At 42.7% G+C, this 23,342-nt stretch overlaps 1 protein-coding gene and 1 long non-coding RNA gene across 2 annotated transcripts; both read right to left on the bottom strand.

The window, feature by feature from the left end:
• Positions 1 to 2,182: 2,182 nt before the first annotated feature.
• On the bottom strand, positions 2,183 to 7,747 carry Cd207 (CD207 molecule). Its single transcript, XM_004849901.3, has 6 exons — positions 7,609 to 7,747; positions 7,398 to 7,514; positions 5,227 to 5,601; positions 4,439 to 4,590; positions 3,317 to 3,432; positions 2,183 to 2,824 (listed from the first exon to the last, which is right to left on the bottom strand). Exons 1-6 carry the CDS (start codon positions 7,682 to 7,684, stop codon positions 2,674 to 2,676), a joined length of 987 nt encoding a protein of 328 aa, XP_004849958.1. The 5' UTR covers positions 7,685 to 7,747; the 3' UTR covers positions 2,183 to 2,673.
• A 952-nt stretch (positions 7,748 to 8,699) lies between these two features.
• Positions 8,700 to 22,134, bottom strand: LOC147827106 (uncharacterized). Its single transcript, XR_015452929.1, has 3 exons — positions 22,064 to 22,134; positions 8,934 to 8,999; positions 8,700 to 8,791 (listed from the first exon to the last, which is right to left on the bottom strand). It is a non-coding gene; the product is annotated as an uncharacterized LOC147827106 (long non-coding RNA).
• Between the last annotated feature and the right edge of the window lie 1,208 nt (positions 22,135 to 23,342).

Genomic DNA, 23,342 nt, shown 5'->3' with positions numbered 1-23,342 from the left:
GATGGGCATGCAACCGAATCCTCAGTTTTTGTTGGAAAAGAGGAGCAGCGAGCCCTGTGGGTAGGAGGAGGGAACCTATGGTCATGGGACAGTGCATAGCAGCAGATGTCCTAGCTCCCAGGAAGGAGGAAGCCAGGGCAACACTATGCATGCAGATCACAGGATGAAGTGCAGGCTACAGAGGAAAACACATCCTCACCAACTCAGTTTCAAGGAAAAATAACGAGTGGGAGTGGGGAGAAGGAAGTCTTGTCATAGAAGCCATGTGCACAGGAACCAGAAAGCTGGGAGAAACAAAGGATCTAAAGCAAAGCAGTACGGGGGACCTCAGCTGCCAGAGCTGGGGTGGAGGTCTGTGGTGCCACCACCTCTGTGCCTTGAACGCTTTCTGCTCTGCACATTTTCTTCTCTATCGTGCCTCTTTTCTCTGCTTCTGCTGACTTTTAGTTTCTACAGGTGCCAAATGATGGCTCCTAGCCTTTCTCTAAGTCCAGGCCCTCCAGCCCAACTTCCCTCTCTTATTTGCTTCATCCCCTCATATATCCCAGTTCATCTTCTTTCCAACGAAATGGGCTGGTTTTTCCCAGCTCATCTCTCCACACCAGGATGAATCATAAATCCCTGCTGGCCTTGTTCTGATCACCTCCCATTCACCTGTTGGTTAGGGAGCAATTCTCTGCTGTAAATAGTACCAGATGGGGAAACATATGACATGACAGTGGACAGATGAGATTAACAGCAATTTACTAGTCACATACACTCTCAGTCTGGGAGGGAAGGACTATGTGCTATGCATAGCCCCATGGGTTTGCCCTCAGGAGCAGAGCGAACCAACAAGAGTTGTGGGTGACTGGGATCCTAGCAACAAGGAAATGAGGTCCCCCGTCCACACACACACACACCAGTCCTGTAGCAGTATATGACTGGCTTGTTGAAGAGCTTCCCAGGCTAGCAGGAACTGGAAGCCATTAAATTGAACACTAGGTGGAACATGGCTTGTCCGTGATCATGGGAATCAGCCAGGTAGGAGTCTTTCAGTGAGATGAAGACAGCAGAGGAACTTGGGGTTAGGTGTTTTGGGCTCTGTGAGGCTCAGAGACGTCACTTAAGCATATGCCCTCAGCTCTAACCCCTTCGACACACTACTTTGAGGAAAATGTCCCTTCCCCAGGACCCTAATGGGGACCCTAATAGAACATCTTTGCTGAGCTTCCCTCAGCCCGGCCTGCCCAGTGCTCACCCTGTGATCCCTCCTTCTTTCTCTCTACTGCCTCCCTGCCTGGGGTAACCCCATCCTGCACTCCTGCCGTAGCTCCTGGACTTGGAATGTGGACCCGATTACTACAAATAATGTCTCTGTGAAGATAACTTGTTCCCTCCTTGAGAACAAAGCCAGGAAACAGAAGACTGTCCAGGAACACCTGAGAAGAGAGATCACCGTGACCATAGACCTTGCTCTCCTTAATTTCCATAAAAATTAGTAATAAGTGCTGTTCATATTTTGTGGCATTTCTAGGGCAAGAATGTTCCCAGTCTTTCCTTTTTTTTGACCCTCCAACTGTATCCTGAGGGTACCCCACAATTTCATGTCCAGCAAAGCAGACAGCCATTTCCACACATTCGCCAAAGCAACCAGCAATGATAAAGTGCACACTGACCCAAGTAGTGTTTTCACCTAAAGAAGCTTGGAGAGAACTCTTTTAGGTACCCAAAGAGTATGCCCCTGCACAAGGCACAGGAGAGGAAACACTGGAGAAAGGAGGTGCAGAGGAAGCAGGGACAGTCTGGTCAGAGATGGGGCTGGGCAGATGATGAAGGCAAAAGGCAGGGCTGGGCACCTGGACTGCAGAGGAGGCAAGTAAGTGGGAATAAGAAGGGAGGAAGGGTGCTGGCACCACTCAAAAGATACAGGCCCATGTCAGCCCCTGACCTAAACCAGGTTAGCTTTCCCCAGGGAAGAAGGGTTCAGGCTTCAGAGGACATGGATGAAGAGAGCAATGGGCAGGTGGCATGAACAGGGTGGCCAAGAGAAGTTTCCCACCGAAAACATGGCCATCTGCCAGCCACCAGCACTCCTAAGCGGGCAAGTCGGGGAATCGACCAGGAAAAGTCCTGAATAACACTATCAGGAGACTTCCTTGATTGATCTGAAGCAACTTTTTTTTCACATTTTGTTCTTTTTAAAACTTAAATTTATTTCTAACTGATGCATAAAAACATAAAAATTGTACATATTTATGGGGTACCATGTGTTTCCATACATGTATACATTGTGTAAAGTTTCAATCTGGTTAAAGACACCTATCTCCTCAAATGTGACCATTTCTTTATGTAACTTTTAAGTGATACAAATGAGGCTTCTCTCAAGGGATGAGAAAGGTCAAGGTGATAGCACAGATATAGGGTGCTGATCTACTTCACCAAGGCAGGATGAACTTCTAAATCATCTCCTCCTTCCTCTTTCATTTAACCCAAGTTCTTCCCATTCCAGCAGCCCCTATAGGGTCAGAGAATTCCCAGCCAAAGCAGATGACCTCCAACATGCATTTGGGCACAATTTTGAAGCAAGAAAACTTAAGGTACAAAGTCATCCTGGAGTATGAAGGATAGTGAGGACATTTCCTCAAGTTTGACAAGCACTGGAGCTCACAGGGTAAACCTGGGGACCAGCCATCATGGTTCTGATTGAATGTAGGGCTGCTTACAGATGAAAAGCAATTTATTGTCACAGGAATCATCATTCCAGGACTGGAGTGAGGACACCTTTATACTGGCACAGTGTTCACTGTTGCCCACATTGTTGGGCTCACCCGGAAGCCAGAACCTATGGAGTCAAAAAACAAATAAAAATTGGAAAATGAAGAATTTATCTCCAGTAAGGAAATAAGTTACCTCAATCCCAGCTTTTGTCCTAGGTGATAGATAGCACACCAAGATCCCAAGCCTAAGAGGAAGGGGTTGGTGAAATTTCAACCATTAAGCCTCTAATCACACTCCAAATTCAGCTCAAACCACCCTGCCACTCTCAAGCCCACAAACACACTCTGCAAAAAACCTAGAATTCATCAAGATCCCTGCCCAAGTTGGGTAGAATGCCTTCCTGTCAAACTGCACAGGCCCTGGAGAGTCATAGATTAGTCCCAGGTTCCAAACCCAATGAGTGGCAGTGGTGAGAGCATCTCAGTTCCAAGGCTCCTCCTGTCCCTAGCACAAGGACAAATCACAAACCCTGTGTCCACGGGAAACATTCCCAACCCTCCACGCCCTGTCCCTGGCCCAAGAAAGTCAGGCTGTAAAGGAGGGTGTGGGGGCTTACCTCACACTTTCTTTGTTGAATGGAGTGTCATCCACCCAGTACCATTTCCCTTCACTTCCTGCCTTGGTTAGGCCGATCCAGTTTGGCAGTCCACCTGCTCCCTTGTACAGAAACTCCTGTGGGGGACACAGAATGAGCACAGGTGCAGGCACAACCTGAAGTCTGAGCACCTGTCTCTAGGTATCCCTCACTTATGCTAGTGACAGCCCTTGAACTCACAGACACTTTGCACATTGGCCTCTCTCAAGCCTCCTCTGGCTCTTGTCTGAAACACAGAGTGCATCTTCCAAATTCTGATTTGTGTTTTCTCTACAACTAACAAACTCAGGTCTCAGGCCTTTTTATTCCTTGGAAGCAGGAGCAGGAGTACAAGAGACAGTCAATTAAACTCCAGAACAAGGACCCTAAGAGAGTGGCCAGATGATAATACCCAAATTCAACAAGCCTTTTAAATGTGCAAGGCATGTGGGGGAAGACCTCATGCATTTCTTCGTTATCCTCTGAGGCAAGTATTGTCATCATGCATTTTTCAACAATTCATAGGCTGAGACCTATTGGAGATAAGTCGTCTACCCAAGGCTCTAGGACTAGTTAGATGACAGGTTAGAACTCTAGACTACTCCAGAGCACATGCTCTTACCTGCTCTGCCCCAAATGAAAGGGACTTGGTCAATATTCTGCCTCAATAAGAAGGAAATTTCTTGAGTCATGCAGTATATTGTTGACAAATAGCTCTGCTTTCTGGACAAATTGGAAAGAGGACCCCTCCCCCCCCCTTTGAAACTAGGAATACTGCATAATTTGCTCTCACCACTGAAATAGGAGCAAAATTAATGTGGTTATTTCTGGGGAGAAGCTTTAAAAACAAATGCACTATTTTCCATGTTCCTTTTTCCTGCCTCAGCACTTGCAGACAGAAACACATTAAGTCTCCTTCAGCTTATGTCCTTCAGTACCCACGATGAGCAGCCTTTGTTAGATATGAAGTGTAAGCAAGAAATAATTTCCCTGGTCAGGTGGCCAATATTTGGGAATTTTGTTTCCACCACATAAGCTTGCCCAGCCTCCCCAAGACGGCTACCAGCACACCCCCATCACAAAGCATGTGGGAACGGCACTCACCTGTTCATCCCGGGAGGTAACCGAAGTCAGGTGTGAATCCTTAGACATACAGAACTGCTCAGCACTGTACCAGGTCTTTGAGATGTGAGAAAAGTAATAGAAGTTCTCCCTGAAGAATTTCCAGCCTTGCGAAACCATCTGCAGGATGTCACCTGGAGAACAGGGGCTGAAGGTGAATGCAGTGTCCTGTTTCCTTGGGGTGAGAGCCAGGGCAGGGTACTTGAGTGGGATCCCAGAGACAACACTGAATGGGGCTGGGCTCTAAGGTCCTGGTATACAGATTTGAGGACCCTCTCTTAGATCCTGGAAGACTGACTGAAACTGATGAAAAGGGCCTATGGGATTGGAGAAGAGATAGTGGGAAGGGATGGACTGCAAATCTGACTTTCCCATGAGGGAAAAGTGATTCTCTGCTGGCCATGGCAGGTGTCTGAGCCCCAGGGGTTGAAATAAGGAACACTATGGGAAATGCTGTGGTTTGGGCCAGGACAGAGGCTCCATTCCCTAAATCTTTCAGACTCTGCACCTCAGTGCAGATGGACTATATTGTCTTCTCTGCTAAAATCCCTTAAGTAATACTCTGGTTTCTCTTCAGACGGTATAAATCTTTCACCTTTTAAAATCCCTTAAGTCCTCCTTGACCCCAATGCTAAGCCCCCTCTCCTTAACTTTCTGGTCTATGCCTGCCCCTCCCCTGCTCACCCACTAGCCCAGTGCTCTCATCAATAAGATGGCAACGTCTCAGGGGCCACTAGTCCTCCTGACATATTATTTCCCGAGTTACTTACTTTGTCGTCTGAGCAATTTGTTGATACTGTCCAACCTGCTCTGTAGTGCCCGGACCATGGCATTTAAAGCACTGGCTTTATCCAAATCTCTTTTTAACTCTGGAATTTTGGCATTTAAATGATCAACTTCCTCCCATGTTTTTCTTAAGCTCTGGATCTGTGCATTGGCTTTCTCCACACTGGTTTTCAATATCAGGACTTGAGAATGTACATTATCCAAGCTGGCATTCACCATCTGGATCTGAACGCCAGCCACCTTCACGCTGCCACTGTTCTTCTCAATTTCAGAACCCAGGGTGCTCATGTTGTCCACACGACTTTTCAGCATCTGGGCATTGGTGTTTACATCAGAAATTGTGCCCATAAACCAGGGATCTAGATAGGAAAAAGGCAAGAGGTAAGATGAGAGCATCCCCTGAAGAGGAAATGGGGGTGTTGTCAAGGCAATAAAAGGAAGGAAGGGAAGGATCAGGCTCAAGCTTCCCAAGAAACTGTCACTTACTCTCCAATCATTCATTAATGTACAGCAAGCATGAAATGGGTGCCCCCATGTGCCAGGAATTCTGAGAGGTGCAGACTGTGAGAAAATAGACCCATGAGAGGCCTCACAAGCAGAAGCAGGGATTAGGATTAGATCCCAGTCCTGAATTTCCTGTGAGTACTCAGTGTGAATTTGGTAAAGGGATTCCCTCAGTCACCCCCATCACTCTCTCCACCTCTAGGCCCCAGCAGTGGTCCCCGGCCTCCTTTCAGAGATCTCCAGCTGGAGCAGCACCACTCCTCCCATGCTTGCCCACAGCCCTCTCCATGGCTATGGAAAGGGCCAGGTATGCAAACTCCTAATCCAGACACTTCTTTTTTTCCAGAGAGCATGCAAAATGACACAAGAAGCCACTTTTCCCCTTCCCTTGCTGTCTTAGTTACTTTTCTCATTACTGAGACAAAATACCCAATACCCAAAGTTAAAGGAGGAAAGGTTTATTGTAGCTCACAATTTGTAGAGGTTTCAATTCATAGTTGTCTGGCTCCAAGGCAGGGTGGCATGGCAGAGAAGAAATAGTTCATGGCAGGCAAAAGGCAACAAAGAAGCAGGCAGTGAAGCAGCAAAACAGGCAATGACAGCAGCAACCCTCTTTCTGTCCCTTATATTCTATCCAGGCTACATGCCCTTAGAGTGGGTAGCACTAATACCCAGGGTGGGCCTCCCCATTATCCACACCCAGAACTATGCCAAACCAATCAGTGGACTGACACCCTCAATCCCAGCATCACTCACTCTAGATCCAGACACCTCTGAAAAGTCCCACCTATGACCACATGAGTCTTTGGGGGGTCATCTAGACACAAGCCATAACACTTGGCCTGCCTACTTTCATACTCTGTACAGGTTGCAGGCTTGGGTGCATTGGAGGGGGCCAAAAATAAACCAAGAGCATTCAAAGGAAAATACAGGGAAAAGGCAATGTTAGAGACTAGGATCTGGGAAGGGGTAAGTGATTGGAGCATATGTTGCTGCTAAGAAGCTACAATCTGAGACAAAATATGTCATGAGCCACTGAAGAGAAAAGACAGATGTCCCCTCTGCTTTCTGCCAACCTGGTGGGAGGAATAAGGCTCTGCCAGCAGCACAGATCACAAAGAGCTGATGAATAGGAAGACTCCATTAACAGGATCTTCACAGGGACAGGAGAATGAAGAGAGCTTGGAGGGGTCCTGGTGAGGGGACCAAACCACAGAGATTTCCTAGCTTGATGGCCAGGTTCTCCATCTGCTCATCTGAGGCAGAGGACACCCTTGGAACTCCATCCTTTGCAGGGTCTGGAAACACTGCACTCACTGCTGAGGGTTTTCCACAAGGCTCTCGATCCAATGGACACAGAAGTCAGAATGGCCAGGCAACTAGGGGAGAAATGGTATGGGATAAAAAAAAAAATGGGTGACTATTTCCATGCCCTGAGCACAAGCATGCAAGCATGGATGCCAGTTGAAAAAACCTCCCAGAAATTGAGAAGGAAAAACATCCACTCATACATGGAGAGAGGAGAATGGAGATAAATGAAACACCATGAGCTGGAGAGACCAGGGAGAGCAGGAAAGAGAAAGTCTGGGATTTAAGGGAGCCAATCAGTGATGGAGAAGGACCAAGGGGACCATGAATCCTAAGGACTTACAGAGAATGGCCTGCAGCACAATGGAGGCGACCACAACCAGTGACAAGCAGATTAACACCACACGGATGGTGAGAGGCTTCCTTGGGTGCAGAGACAGAGCCTGCTTGGGAGGAGGTTCTAAAAGAAACAGAAGCAAAGGTTTGTTAATGACCAGCAAAGAGTGGGTTTGGATACAGAGCACCCATCAGGCTGGAGCAGTGGCTGCGCTTGCCTCGAGGCCAGAGGGCAATGTTCTGTTTATCCACGGTGAAGTGTGCATCATGGGCTTCCTTCTCTGCAGCCTTCATCCCACAACCCCACACTGGCCCTTGCAGCACAGGTGCTTCTGTCTGATCCTCTCCCCCATGGACCTTTTATCTGGAGAAAACAGGAAGTGAGTCCCGCAGCAAGCCACTGTATCATCCCAAAGTTCCCCATTGCTGGCTTAGACACATTAGACAGCGTGGCTGAGGCCACAGCTTAGTTCCTTCCCCAAAGGTCTAAGTTTTCAGGAAGAAGCCATTTGTCTTCTTCCCTCCAAGTATGTTACATGGACACTTTAACCATCTTGTCCCAAAGCTATCTCATTTCTCTTGTAAGGATTCCCTCATCCATCTACCCATCCATTCACCCCACAAACACACACTGATTGCCTTCTAGGTATCAGACTCTGAACTAGGCACAGGGCCACAAGGATTAATAATTCACAGTCTTTTCACTCAAGTAGCCCACAGTCTGATAAGAAATACAGACCTGAGAAAATAAATTACACTACAAATGCTGAGCATAGCACTATATGAACACTCACAGTTCAAAAGAAGTATAGAGAACAGAGTCATGGTAAAAAGTTCCAGGAAAAGAGATGAGCGTATTCAACAACCAGGGCCATAGCCAGCATGGAATTCTTGGAAAACTGTAAATAGTTTCAGTCCTATGTGAATGCAGTGTGTACAACAGGAAGGGGAGGGTGCAGGGCTAAAGAGGCACCTGGGTTCAGATCATGAAGATCCTTTTATATCATGTTAAGGAGCTTGACCTCTGGCTTTTGGGTAGCACTGAGCCAGTGGAGCTCTTCAGGTAGAGGAGAGATGAGGACAAGGACACTGTAGAAAGACCACTGTGGTCATGATGAAGAGCATAGACAGCAGTGTAGGAAGCCTTGGAGCAGACAGACCAGTTAAGATATCAAACAAAATATTCCACTTTACTTTGTTAAATCATCTTAGCGATACATATCCCTTTTGGAAATGCAACTTTAGAGATTCAAAATAAATGTAAGACGTGTTTTCCTCTCTGCTTCTTGTAGCTGCTAATACCTCAAAGTAGGAAAGGCTCAGCAACATCTGACTAGAAACCGTTTTTTCTCTCTTTTCCTTTCATCTCTTTATCCACTTCTTCTCTTCCTCCTGGCAACCCTAAATGGAGAGTTCCACATGTAGGAAATGCTTAGGGCATGGATGAACAAATTTGAGGATCAAAATAAACATATGAATAATGTTCAACATCACTGGTCATTCAAGAGATGCAAATGAAAACAACACTGAGATTCCACCTTACCCAAGAAAGAGTGGCTGCTATCAAGAAACCAACTGGCTCACAAGCGCAAGGTCCCAAGTTCGATCCCTGGTACCAAAAAAATAAAAATAAAAAAGAAATCAACCAATAACAAATGCTAGCAGGGCTGTAGGGAAAAAGGATCCCTTCTCCACTGTTGATGGGAGTGTAGACTGGTGCAACCACTGTGGAAATCAGTGTGGAGATTCCTCAAAAAACTAGGATTAGAAGTCCCAGGGCCAGGGATTTAGCTCAGTGGTGCCGCCACCTGCCTCACAAGTACAAGATCCCAAGTTCGATCCCCATACCAAAAAAAAAAAAGAGCCCCATTGGACCCAGCTATTCCCCTGCTGTTATCTTCCCTAAAGAATTAAAAGCATCATACCACAGCAATATATGCACACCCATGTTTATAGCAGTTTGTAATAGCTAAATCTTGGAAACAGCACAAATGCCCATCAACTGGTGATTAGATAAAGAAGATGTGGGGTTTTTTTTTAATAAAATGGAGTTCTACTCAGCCATAAAGAACAATAAACTAGAGACATTTATAGCTAAATGGATACACATTGAGACTGTACTGTTAAGTGAAATAAATAGGACACACATGTGTAAATAACTAATTGTTTCTCTGGTGTGAGAAACTGAAAGTGTAAAGGAGGACCAAAATGTATAGTAGATAATGTGAAATAGGAAGAAAAGGTCCAAAGTGGAAGGAAAAGTAGGAAGGGGGTGGGGAAAGGGAAAGTAGGGAAAGAAAAAAATATGAAAAGAAGGAAAACGTAAAAACAAAGCTTTTGTAAGTAGGGAGAAATAGAAGGGAAGGAAGAGTAATGGGAAAAAACAAGAACCAAGATATATCATGTACAGGTACAAATTCCCAATGATGAATGTGATCATAATATATACCTAAAATGTACCAATAAACTTATGAAAAAAATTTGAGGCTCAGTGAAGACCTAATTAATTCCTGGGAAGCTTCTCATACTTTAAACAAATTTCCCAAATCTGAGAAACCTGACCCATAGCAGTTTCTAGACAAATATTTCTAAGGTAGGAAAGAGGGAAGGGAGAAGAGGAAAAGAAGATAAGAGGCATGGAGAAAAGGAAGGAAATTGGTAGAGATAATTAAATAGATGAATGGATTGCTGGGTAGGTTAATGAGTGGATGTATGGAAGATCAGTGGGTGAATGGATAGAAGATGGATGAATGGATGGACAGGAATGATGAATGAAGAGTTGAATGAGTACATAAAGGATTGGTGGCTGAGTGAGTGAAAGGAAGGTGGTGGGTGCATGGATGGATGATAAACTAATGGAAGACTTTATGGCTGATCGTGACTCCTCAGACTATGGACTGGCATCTGCCTTCCACAAGCTACCTACCTCTTCTTCCCACTGCCCAGATTCCAGTTTGCTCTAACCTTTGACATTAACTACTCCCTAAAATGAGAGCCTGACTTGAAAGTTATGTGAACATACTTCCTCTCTTTGGGCTGCTCATCTGATTGCAGACATTTGGTTCCACCAGTGCTTAAAAGGAGTTAGAACATTCTGCTTCTGGACCATTATACTTGGTAACTAGTCTAAGCCCAGAGTCACCTCAGCACTCCTGCTCTTGGTCCTACATCCATAACCTGTCACAATCCAGGACCTGGAGGGGGAAAAGAATCCAAGTTATCTAGATCCTGTTCAAAGGAGTATTTGAGGAAAGGAGCTACTACACAATATGTCTTTGTAATCAGGTCCCTCCTTTCTCTTTCTGCCAAAAAGTTGACTTTTCCCAAATTACTGCTGGTCCTGTTCCTGGTCCTGCATGAGTTATTAATAGAACTCCCATATTCTCCTCAGTGGTCCCAAGAAAGGATCAGGAAGGCTCACCAAGCTTGGACTCATTGCATAAGAAGGCCTGAGGTTGGGAGGCATTTACTCCAAGCAAAGGAAATAAAGGCTTCAGTTAAATACTCTGCTGAACTCTAGACAAAAGGCTGATTGACCATGAGGAAGCTGAGAAAGAAGCAGGACTACTTCACTGAGGGCCTTCTGGAGTTTCAGAGGAGGTGTATGTAAAAGTCCCAAACCAAAAGTTTCATTTCCCACTTTACAGGGAAGGAGTGTGTCATGATGTCTTGTCCTATGGCCATGATCGTGTGCAGGTACTTACTGAGAATTCTCCCCTGCAAACTTTGGGTTCTGTGTATGGCCCCTGGCCAGGGATGAGAAAGACAGAGCAAAGCAGGTGCTTCAGCCACACTTTCAATCAAGAAAGTGAACAGTTCTCCTGCACACCCAGAAAGGACCTGCTCTTCCTAACAGAAGAGGAACTTTGGCTGAACCTAGAGTGACCAAAAATCACTGCTGCGGTGAGAAAGGGAAGTCTGTCCTGATTTCCCTCTTTTTCCTCTTGCTATGCTCCTAAGATTCTAGGACTTTTTCTGGATAAACGTGAAGGAATGAATCAGCTTGCCCTCTTTTTCCCCTTGTCATGTTGGGGTTAGCCTCATGCTTGAAGGTGGACCGTGAACATCACCAATGAGAGTAGAAAAGAGGCTCAAGTTATTCAAAACATCCAAGGAATGTTGAGAGTCATCTCTGGGGAGTGGTAATCCAAGTCTCTCCAGTCTAGGTATGGAGGACACAAGAGTGGACAAAAAGCTGGAAAGTGAGGCAAAGGGAGGGAAGGAGGGGAGTAGAAAGAAGAGGAGAGAACGACTATTCAATGAGATGAGAGGACTATTATAGCTTGTCAGATGTGGCCCCCAGGCCTCAGAGGGGCTCTTGTATGTAATGGGATGGGAGATTTGATCAGCAGACCCCAGACAGTCAAGAGATTCCACACCCTTGTCTGTATGGTGTCCTGAGAACCAGTAATAGGGAGAAAAATCAAGGAGTAGAAGGTAGGACCATTTATTCCTCTTGATCACATGCTGTGCACTAGGTATGGGGAGACAGCAAGGCAAAAGACAGTCTTAGACCCCACCTTCAGAAACAGTGTCCCTCTTGTTTAAAAGACATATGGCATCCTTAAGTATTGGGTTAAAGGGAAAACTCTACCAAGACTAAAAGGGGCCAAAGACAGTACAAGAGGCCTCCCTAGGTCTCTCTTGATCCTAGAAATGGGTTCTTCTTTTTTATGACATTATATGAGGGCAGATTTCTCTGCATTCCTGACAATGCCATCCTAAACAGTGAGGTGTGCATACCCATGGGTAAACTAGCATCACAGAAGAACTTCTGTGTACTAGGCAGGTGAGGGCACTACAAACTATTCAGATCATTGCATTCTTGCCTGTGACCTGAAAGGGTCAATTCATGTCAGGAAAGTAAAAAAGGGCTCTTGGGGAAAAAAATGTGCAAGGTTTCTTTTTCAGTCTTTTTTTCTATATTATATAAATAATGATATTAAGTACAGAAAAATCCAGGCAAAAACACCTACCTTTTTAAAAATTGTACCCACAGTTCATTCTTCCATACTACCTACATATATATGTATCTATATCCATAGTTATGTCCAACTATGACTAGCCACACATTTAGATAAATGCATTACAGGATAGTGCCTATTTATTTTTCCCAGGATTCTTCCCTACTCCACTTCTACTCCTAATACTAAGAATCCCCAATGAGAAACTACTTTCCTTTTCAACCATTTTATTAGAATGGGACTATTAATCCCAGCCCCTCCACACCCACCTTTCCCATGGACATAAGTGAGCACATCACAATAGTATATCCTAGAATTTGGATACGAAGGAAGAACCTCCTTTAAATTGACAGCTATGCAGATATGAATCTAGAGCTTCTAGTAACCACGTCCCCTGACATGAGAAAGGAACCAACACAGTAAGACCAATACAAAGATAGAAGCTGAGACAAAAGATGATGGGACAAAAAAGATGGAGTCCTCATGCCTTTAAGTGCTGGGTCCAGTTGAAACTGAGTTCCACTGCTCCCATAAACACACACCACAGGGGTCAGGGAAGAGGCTTTCTTGGTTTAGTTATATGAGCATTAGAGCATTAAAATAAACCCCACAGTACTGGATTGGAGTTGGGGTCATCAGCATAAGCTCCTATTTACTTTATAATGTGTTGGGTGTATAAATATAGAAACATAGACGTGTGTGTTCATGGGTTAGTATACAAGCATCTGTTACTTAGTTTTGTTATCTGAGAAAGCCTAGAAGCAATAATACCCCAGTAGCCACAAGCACACCCAATACCTACATCTTGGTTTCTAAATACTACTCTCCAATGAAAAGCCCCTGGGATCCTTGGAGAAACTGATGATTCTTGGTTTTGGAAAATACAGATAAGCCTGAAGTATCTTGTAGAATCAAAATATAAGAAAAGTGCCCAAATAACAGCAGGATAAATAACCAGATGGAGCCTGTCAGAAGGACATAGGAATCAGCTTCCTTTGGTCAAAGCTGGAGAAATTCGGACAACAAATGAACTATAAATCAAAGTATAAAATAAATGTACATGAATCCATACTGATACAAAGAAATTTTAATAAATTAATAAGGCAGAAAAGACAAATATTTCTAATACACACAGATACTGCCCCCTCCAAAAGGTGGTACTTACTTTTCTCCCTCTCCAAATTCGTTTTTGGATATTGGTCTTACATCTAGTAATCTTATAAAACTTGTTAGTGCTAATAATTTATCAGTAAATGCTTTGGTGTCTCTTATGTATGAAATCATACTATCTGTGAGTAATGTCATTTTTATTTATTTCTTCCTAATTCTACTTTTTAGTTTTCTTGTCTTATTGCACTGGCTAGGACCTCCAGTTGTTGATTATAAGTCATGATTTGGGGCATCCACATCTCATTTCTGATCACAAAGGGAAAGCTTTCAACATTGCAAATAAAGATTTTGTTTAAAATAAAGTGATCCCTGCATTATGCATGTCCTATCTATCTCTCACCACTTCTCCAAAGAGGAGTTTTGCTTTCTATATTAATTTCCTACTTCTAGTCTTAACAAATTACAATAAACTCAGTGGCTTAAAACAATACAAATTTATCTTAGATTTCTGGACATAAGAAGTCAAAAATTGGTCTCATTAGGGCTAAGTCTCAGTGGTTCCACCACCTGCCTCACAAGCACAAGGTCCCAAGTTCGATCCTCAGTACCAAAAAAAAAGAATGGATTGAAAAATTGGTCTCATTTAGTTAAAAACAGATAATTGGCTGAGCAGTATCCCTTTCTGGACACCCTAAGGGAGGGCCCCCTTCCCAGCCCTCTGAAGCTTGTAGAGGTCAGCCACATTGCTTGATGCAAAGTCAGCAACAGCAGATTGAGTTCTTATCACATCCCACCAGCCTGACACTGAGTCTGCTTCTGCCCCTCATTTCTGCTTTTTAAAACCATTATATTGAACCCACCCAGACAGTCCAAGATAATTTCTCTATCTTGAATTAGCTGAATAGCAACTTTAATTCCACTTTGCCACATAACAATGTAGTCAGAGGCTCCAAAACTATAGCAACCTGTGACTATAGGACATGGACATCTTTGTGCACCATATTAAGTTAGGGTAGCCTTAATAGAACCATTCAGAAAATTTTCTATATATCCCTGGAGTTTATGAAATGCAAACTTTGGTACTTGACATATGAATAAAAAATGTAAGGCAAGAAGCTTCAGTTGCCACCTGCCTTGGGAAAAAGTAAGGAAGAAAGCGAGAATTGGGGATAGTCTGCTCTTCTTGAGTTTGGCGAGGAAAGAAGTGTGTGCCAATAGACCAGACTTGGCCTCTCCGCAGCAGGAAGCTATTAACACATTGATAGGGGCTGAGCCAACAAGGGCCTTCTGGAGGAGTAAGTGGTTAGATCATAGGAAAGTAGAGGCTGGGATGAAGCAGTTGCAGGTGGCCAGAAGAGGCATCACCTCTTGTCATCTTCCAAGAGAACTCCCCATGAGAGAGCCCCAGAAATTCAGGCAACCCCTCCAAAAAAAAACCAAACACAAAAGCAAATCTAAGAAATGAATTGGCGTTTTTTAAACTGTACATGTTTATGGAGTACCAAGTGATGTTTCAATACATGTATATATTGTGCAATGCTTAAATCATATCTACCTCATCATTTATCATTTTTATAAGCATTCAAAATTCTTTCTTCTAGATTTATGAAATATACAGTACATTATTATCTATAGTAACCCTGCTATGGCACACCCTTCTATAGCAGCTGCTATTTTCATCCAGGCCCCTTACAATGAGTAGCTTTTGCTATATAGCTCCTGGAGACAGCCCCACAGAAATAGATGGTGGCACTGCTCCTTATTAATTCACTCAGGCATTCCTGTATAACACCATAGCACACAGAACTTCATGCCCTCACCTAACTGTAACTTAGTGCTCATTCATTAACCTGAATGACATTTAGATTTGCTCTATTTAAATGTTCAAATATCAGATTTCAATTGTTCAAAACAAGTTGCCCTTTCTGCCACCTGGGACTAGGCACAGTTTGATTATGGAGATGAATCTGGCCACCATCTCAGACCTCCAAGGCTGTCTGGCCTAAAAAACAGGAGAAATATGAATGTAATGAGAGTTTGAACTTTTCTGGTTATTTGACTGCATTTTTAGTTATATGAATATGATCAGAAAAGCTGTAGGACCTGCCTGAGATTCCATCCAGAGATGAGGAAGAACAAGGCAGGAAAGCAGATTTGAAGGGTAAATGATAAGAAAGAGCACAGTTGCCTTTTAGCCAGTCCAGCTCATTCAGTACCCTGAGTGTAGCATAGTTAACTTTTAGGAGTCTTGAGAGCTCTAGAGACCACAGACCCAACATCTGATGAAAATCACAGCCTCTCATCAACCCACACCCCAGCCACTCTTCTGAAGGCCATGCAAATGAGCTGCCATGGTGAACTGCCAGTTACTGCCTTGAACAGAGAAATTGACAGGAGGTAAAAATGAGTGTAGCCTCAGCTGTCATGGGGAAGAGCTGTCATGGAAAACCCAAAGGGAATGCCCAGGATTGAAACTGTCCCCTTAACCAACCACACTGGTCAGAATTTAGCACTAGTTCCCCAACAAGGAGGAACTGAAGGTGATGACAGCATATCCCATGGTAAGGGTTTTATAATTCATTCACTTATAGTTCACACTGCTCTTGGCCAGGGTCTTCTCCTTCCCAAGGAGAGGTGAGTAATAGCATGAGAGCTGATCTCTCATGTGTAATATATAACACTATGCATATGTATAACATATAACATGATTTCTCATGTACAATGTGTAACTTGTATAATAATCACTAGGCCCTTGGTCACATGGATCCTGCTTGGTGATTGGACTCAAGTTCCCAATGCCCAGGACAGGTAAAACCCAACAAGTGTCTAGTTCTGTCTTAATGAGCTTTTACTACGCTGCATGCAGTAAACATTAACCTTTAGTCCAAATCCTGAGTCCAAATCCAAAGAGAACAGGACCTCCAAAAACACAATCCCACAATATTGTGTCCAATGTTACAACAGGATATTCTGTCCTCTACAAAGAAAACTCATTAGGCCAAAAATTATATACTCTCAATAAATGCCCCCATTCCAGTGAACACTGTTCACTTTATACACCAATATTGTGTCTTCCTCCAACTTTCCTTTCCAACTTTAACAATAGATGTCTCTCTCCAAACATTCCCTTTTCACTCTTTTTCAGAAAATAAGCGGCATACCCACTCCCAGTTGCAATTTTACGCTTTTTATTTCTTTTACCATCTTACTAAAGTTGCAAACTTCTTTCTCCCACCAAGCTCTCCAGTTGGCTCTGTGGTTGGGTCAGTCCCTCTAGCTAGGACTTTAAACATTTGCATGCTTCCTACTAACATGTACCTACAGCTACTATTTTCATCAGGTCCCTTAGATGAGTGGCTTCTGCCATATAGCTATTGGATACATCCCACAGAAATAGGTGGTGACATTGCCTCTTATTCATTCACTAAGCCATTCATTTATTCATCCAGAGAATTTTCTCAAGGGCCAACTGTATGTTAAGTTCTAGGCTACATGCTGAGATTTCAGCCTTGAACAAAGCAGCCATAATTCTTGCCCTGTAGGGGAGTGCAATTCTCTCTTGATAATTCTTGGCCTTCTTACTGGTAAGAAAAATGAAGTGTATCCCCTGATTAAGCTTAAAATAACAAAACTGTAGTTTAAAATGGTGTATAACATGACATTTTCCAAACTGCTTTTATTTAAAACATAAGGAAGAGAGCACACAGCTACATGCTTTTGTTTTCTACAAATCATTTCTTACTATACACTGTAGGTGACTCTCACCCAGCCAGCCCAGCATGAACTACATACTCTCACTGCCCTCCCTGTCCCCAGATGTGGTACACAGAGAATGAGAGCTATGTGTTTCAATTTTAGCACAGTGCTTCTCAGGCCTAGACACATGTATGTTAAAATGCCAGCCTCCACCCCCAGAAGGTCTGATTCAATTGGTGTTTATTGTGGCCCAGGCATCAGTATTTTTAATAACTCTCCAGGTGAGTCTTTCCTGCAGAAAGGATGGAAATCACTGATCCAGTGGGAAAACACATGTTTTGGGCAGAATCCTGGCTCCACCACACACCAACTGGATGAATGACTTGGAGGAACCTCTGTCGTCTTGACAGTTCAAGAGAAGTGAGACAACTATGTAGAATCGTCCAGCTCAGGGCTGCATAACAAGAATTGTTTAGCCAAAGTGGTTGTTGAATGAAAATGTTTGGCAGGACTTGCCAGACTTAATGATCTTGACCCAGAAGGAGGAATGAGAAATGAGCCATCTTATGGCCAAAAAATTAGACCTTCAGACTCCATAGTTTAACTGCTCTAGGGCTACATATGCCTCACAGAGCTGAGCAGTCTAACTGTCACACACACACAGAAACATAAATACATTTCCAGGGAATCAAGAGCATGTGCCAAACCTCTCACCAGAGAGCCATTCAACAAGGTCATAGCATGCCTTCTGTGCTGGGCCCTGCACGACAAGTGAGCAAACTGTGAGGTGCTTACAATAAATATAAAACTAATAACAAATTAATGAAGGCTGCTGTGGGAAGTGGCATTTGATTAATGAACTGAGGGAAAAGTAGGAATATACTTTTGTGGAAGAGGAAAAGGCATTCCTTCAAGACTGGGATCCTGAGAAAATGTGGCACAGTGGAAGAAAAGGAGAAGGTCAGAGAGGCTGGAACAAAGAGATGCCAAAGATGGTATTTGGGACAATGGCTCTAGAGCCAGTCCACCTGGGTTCAAATCTGATTTGGCTGCTTTCAAAATAAGTCCATTGCTGGGCATGGTGGCACACTCCTGTAGTCCCAGCACTCAGGAGGCTGAGGGAGGAAGATTGCCACAAGTTGGAGGCCAGCCTGGGCTACCTTGTGAGTTCAAGACCAGCCTGAACTACATAGTGAGACCCTGTCTGAAAAAAAAAAGATAAACCTGTTACTTGATGTTACTTAAGGTCTCTGGAATGCAACTGCCTCATCTGGAGAAAAAGTATAATGATATATACATCACAGGGTTTGATATAGATTCAGGGAGCTAATATAAGCGTAAGTACCCAATGTATGCTATCTAGTTATTATTAATAGTAAAGAAATCTCTACTTCTATATACGTAGGAGTAGGATTGTTCATCTACCTAGTAATATGTTAATTACATTAGACCTTTTTCATTGGGAATAGGATAATGCACTGGCCCAGAGTAAGAGAATATTTTTGTCCCATATCAATACTTACCAAAGAGCCTTTAAGAAGTAACTCTGATGCAAAATAGGAAGAAAAGGTCCAAAGGGGTAGGGGTAGTGGGAGGGGCAGGGGAAAGGAAAGAAGGGAAAGGAAAAAATGCTGAGAAATGGAAAAAATGGAAATAAAATCTTTGTAAATAGGGAAGGGTGGAGGGCGTGAAGGGAGGGCAAGGAATGGGGAAAAACTAAGAACCAAGATGCATTATGTAAAGGTACAATTCCCAATGAGAAATGTAATTGTGTTGTATACCTACAATGTACCAATAAAAGAATTTAATAAAAAAAAAGAAGTAACTCTGAATAATCAATGTACCTGATTAGCTCTGACTCAATCATTCATTAGATATAGGCCACCCAGGAAAAGGCATGCCCTTGGGTGAGACCTCTGTGACTGAAGCTTCCTGCAAGAGCAAACAACTAAAGGCCCTCTGCTGACAGCATTCCCAACAGCTGGAGCACTGAAAAGTACATCTTCAAGTTCGGCATGTGGGATAGTTGGCCCTGACATCAAAGGAAGTTTGCCTGACACACAAATGGGGTGTAGCTAGTTTCTAGTGTTCATACACTGTGAGCTTGGAAGTGTGACCCTCCCCCTCCAATCAAGTCTTCAGGTGAGAATGCATCCCTGAACTCTTGGGAGAGACCCTGAGCCAGAGGCACCCGGCTAAACCACATCTCGGTGCCTGAATCACAAAACTTCATGAGATAATCAAAGTCTGTTGCTTAAAGGCAGTAAGTTTTGAGGTAAATTGTTATGGAGCAATAGATGAATTAATACAAGGGGCAAGGAGGATTTTGAACCCAAGCTATAAATGCCCTGTATCTATCTATCTAGCTCAGCATGGAAAGCCTGGCCAAGGGAATGATCAATAGGCTAAGAGTATTCATAGATGAAGGTTTGGTTCATCCTACCAAGTAAAGAACCCAGACAGTTGATATGCTGGCTAAAGAGAGAAGAAAATCAGAATAAATGGTTATGGAGGAAAGTCATATGGCCTCATGAACAAAGCAGAAAGGAGTGCTAAAGCCACTACCTGCATTTTCTTATTATTATGTCATATGTATTTTTATATTTTTAATTTCATTTTACTTCTCTTTCTTCTATCCTGTCATTTTCCTTTGAATGTAACTATTCAAAATACTCAGATGGAAATATGACAGAATTGGAGGAGGAAAGTCAGTAACTCAATGATCCTGGACTTGGAACTGAAGACAATAACTTAAGATAGCAGGTCTCGTGCTCTCGAAAAGAGGATGTTTAAAGTTGGATAAAACACAGCTGCACTAGACCAGGTTACAGTAGCTTGGGGAGTGTCAGTATGAGGAAGAGGCACACCTGTGTATTGGAATACTTGTCCTTTTTTGGCTGTCGAGAATACTTCTGTTAAAAAGATGAATCTTAAAGTCAGTAGAAGGTAGAACCCCAACCCATAGTCAGAAGATAAATGGACTCACATTTCTTTTCCCTTACTGCCTGGTATCTGAATGTCAGGCATATACCCCAGGCTCAAGCAATCAGATGCCAGAACCTGTGTAATTGAGACAATAATGAACTGTTTGAAAGATGTCTCTTCCTGTGTAATTGAGACAATAATGAACTATTCAGAGATGTCTCTTCAAGAGACAGCTTGAGAGTCTTTTCCGATCCCATCCTTCTTTGGTATATCCTCATGTCCAAGCTTTACCATTAAGTCTGACAGCAAAGGGTCCCACTCCCAATAAATGCCTTTTATGTTTAAATTATATAGGCATGGGTTTGTTGTTTCCAATCCAGAAGCCTGAGTAATATTCCCAAGATATCAACTCTCTTTTTTTTGGTATTAGGGATCAAACTCAGGGCTTGTGCTTGCGAGGCAGGTGTCAGCACCACTGAGCTAAATCCCCAGCCCCAACTCTCTTTTTAACACTGACCCAGATTTCCCCAACTGTGTCACGTGGAACACTAGTCTAGACATGCTCTTCCAAGATTGGAAGGTTAAATAAATTCATGAACTATTCCACATTGTGTGTGTTTCTTGGAGGTTTACAGTAACTGTGGACATATTAAAGGTTCTGAGAAGGCCTGTGTTAAAGAAATCTGTCTGACCTTTTTGTACTAGGATTTCCATTATCATTTTTCTTTTATACTCACTTAGTTGATAACACTTCTCTCTCTGAGAAACACTGGCCTAAATTGAAGAGAGAAAGATTCAAAGAGAGCATGCAGTTCCCTCTGATTTCTAAGTTCCCATTTGTTCTATGAGATCTTGCTGCTTTCCCAGTTCGATCACACAACAAATCATCATCACCCCTTCAAAGGAAGCCAGGTTATCTTCAGAATATTAGCACCATTTGGTTGAATAACTTCTGCCTTCCCCACTAATTTCAGATGCTCCCTTGGATAGTTATAGATATTTTATTCTGGAGGCCTCTCTATTCTGTTTTATTGACCTCCTATTTCTCTTAATATTACCAAACTAATAGTTGCTTTATAAAGCATTTAAAAGTAACATTTCCCCCTTTTAATCTTTCTTTATATAAAAAAATTTAGCCATTTTAAACTTATTCTTCCAAATTATCTTTTGGCAAATTCTATTGATATTTTTAAGTAGAATTTTTGTAAAGTTGTAAAATAATTTAGTGAGATTTTATGTCCTTAGACTAGCTAGCCTTGATCTGCAGGTGCACATGATATCTATTTATTTTACCTCTATCAATATATTTTTGGTTTTCTTCTTGTAAGTCCTAACCCTTTTTTTAAGGGAAGAGGGTAAAGCTATTATTATTTGTAAATAATATGATGTCTTTACCTATGAAATCTTTAAGAAGTATCTAGAAGATTTAAACTAATAAAGTTCAATAATCATACAGTCAAAAAAAATCCACATGAATAATTTTCCTATATACCAAAAAAGTTCATTAGAATATACGAATGTGAAAATAAATTTGGGGGATTCAGATATTTAGGAACCCACATAACAATATTTGGTGGGCCTGGGATTTAGCTCAGTGGTTCCACTGCCTGCCTCGCAAGTGCAAGGTCCTGAGTTCGATTCCTGACACCAAAAAACAAAACAAAACAAAACAATATTTGGTAATGGGTTTGGTGTAAATGATGTTGAGTGGGAGTATCAATGAGATGTTTCAGAATTCTGTGGGCCTCCTTTGCCCCACTACAACTCTGTAAGAGAAGAACCATGGTGGATTATACAATCTCATTTCAATCCTGTGGCCCAAATTTTGGCCTTTACATAACTCTTAAAGTTTTGGGCACTGGTAGTCACAGCACCGCTCTTATTATCTTTGCTCTTTTGTTCTTTTCATTTGGGCTGAGTGGAAGTGGGTTCAGTTAGCTAGTCAGCTCCTACCCCACCATTAATCCCAGAAACCTACCTTTAGGATTCTCTGCAGCTATTTCTCCTCATTCTTTCCTGGTTGTTTTAACAACATAGAAGGAAAGCCCTAGGGAAACAAAAGAAAAAGAGTGACAATTTAAAAGAGTAGTACAGGAAGATAGAAGATGCTAACCAAAGGCAAGGACATGAATAGGCAGCGCTAAGACCGCGTAGTCATTGTGATCCTTTAATTCAAAGTAATCCTAAAATATCAAAGCCTCTCAATCTTTGAATGAAGAATCCAGCATACATGAAGGTAGATAAAGAAAATGCCAATACTACTTTTCTGGGCTAGCTTAAAACCTGTCAAGTTATACACTCAGAAAAAAGATATTTCAATGTGAATATTGTTATCAGGGCATGAAATTATTGAGCAACAACCAATCAGAGTGGTGGACTTTTAAGGGTTAAAGGTTACACTTTACAGTACATAGCAACAGTTTCTGAAGTCCAGACATTCTACAAGACTCCTTTGTTATCTGAAAATAGAACAAGATTATGATACACTTTCAACAAGTCTCTCTCTGAGTGGGAGAATAAAACTGGTGCTCTTTGTGAATATTTTCTTTTTTTTTTTTTTTTTTGGTACTGGGGATCGAACTCCGGTCCTTGCGCTTGCAAGGCAAGTGACGGAACCACTGAGCTAAATCCCCGGCCCTCTTTGTGAATATTTTCAATACATCTCTTTATCAAAACTCACATTAAATAGATCCACTTTCCTATAGTTTTGTGAGAAAATACTTATCTTATGTTTCTAAGCTATTTTATGAACACCATTCTCAACATTAAGCCTATTCTCAAAGTTAAGTCCCTTCATCCAGGAGATAGGTCCTGAGAAAATAAAAGCAGTTGAAGAGAAATTTTAAACAAATAAAAGATACAGTGGTACACTCATAGATTTTTTTTTGCTTTTGTTTTTGTTTTTATCTTGGTAGCGGTGATCAAACTCAGGACCTTGCACTTGCACGGCAGGCGCCAGAACCACGGAGCTAAATTCCCAGCCCTTTAGATGTTTAACAACTGGTCCTCTAGTTCTAGAAGGGAAACCCTTGTGTATAGTATTTGCAAACTATCATTGTGTAAATATTCCCACCATCACAAATATCTAGTTGATACGAATGTCACTGAAGGCAGAGTTGAAAAGTAAGGCACATAACAGGCTCTCAAGAGGCTGAAAGGGCCAGTCTCAGCACACCAGTAAAGGACATGCAATATTTCCCTCTTAGGGCCCCAGTCTACCCAACTGTGTGAGTTTTCTCCAGCCTTGGTCTCTAGGA

Source organism: Heterocephalus glaber, unplaced genomic scaffold, assembly GCF_053883595.1.
Source record: "Heterocephalus glaber isolate CG9 unplaced genomic scaffold, H.glaber_assembly_v1.0 deba00001456, whole genome shotgun sequence".
Taxonomy (NCBI): Eukaryota; Metazoa; Chordata; class Mammalia; order Rodentia; family Bathyergidae; genus Heterocephalus; species Heterocephalus glaber.
This window is presented reverse-complemented; position numbering and strand designations above follow the sequence as displayed.

Bases quoted from the DNA above. Each gene is read 5' to 3' on its own strand.
- Cd207 (XM_004849901.3), bottom strand. From the start codon at position 7,684: ATGAAGGCTGCAGAGAAGGAAGCCCATGATGCACACTTCACCGTGGAT. The intron at 5,602-7,397 runs GTAAGTCCTTAG...TTTCCTATCTAG, and splicing joins TGTGCTGCAGGCCATTCTCT to ATCCCTGGTTTATGGGCACA. The intron at 2,825-3,316 runs GTAAGCCCCCAC...TTGACTCCATAG, and splicing joins TTCAACAAAGAAAGTGTGAG to GTTCTGGCTTCCGGGTGAGC.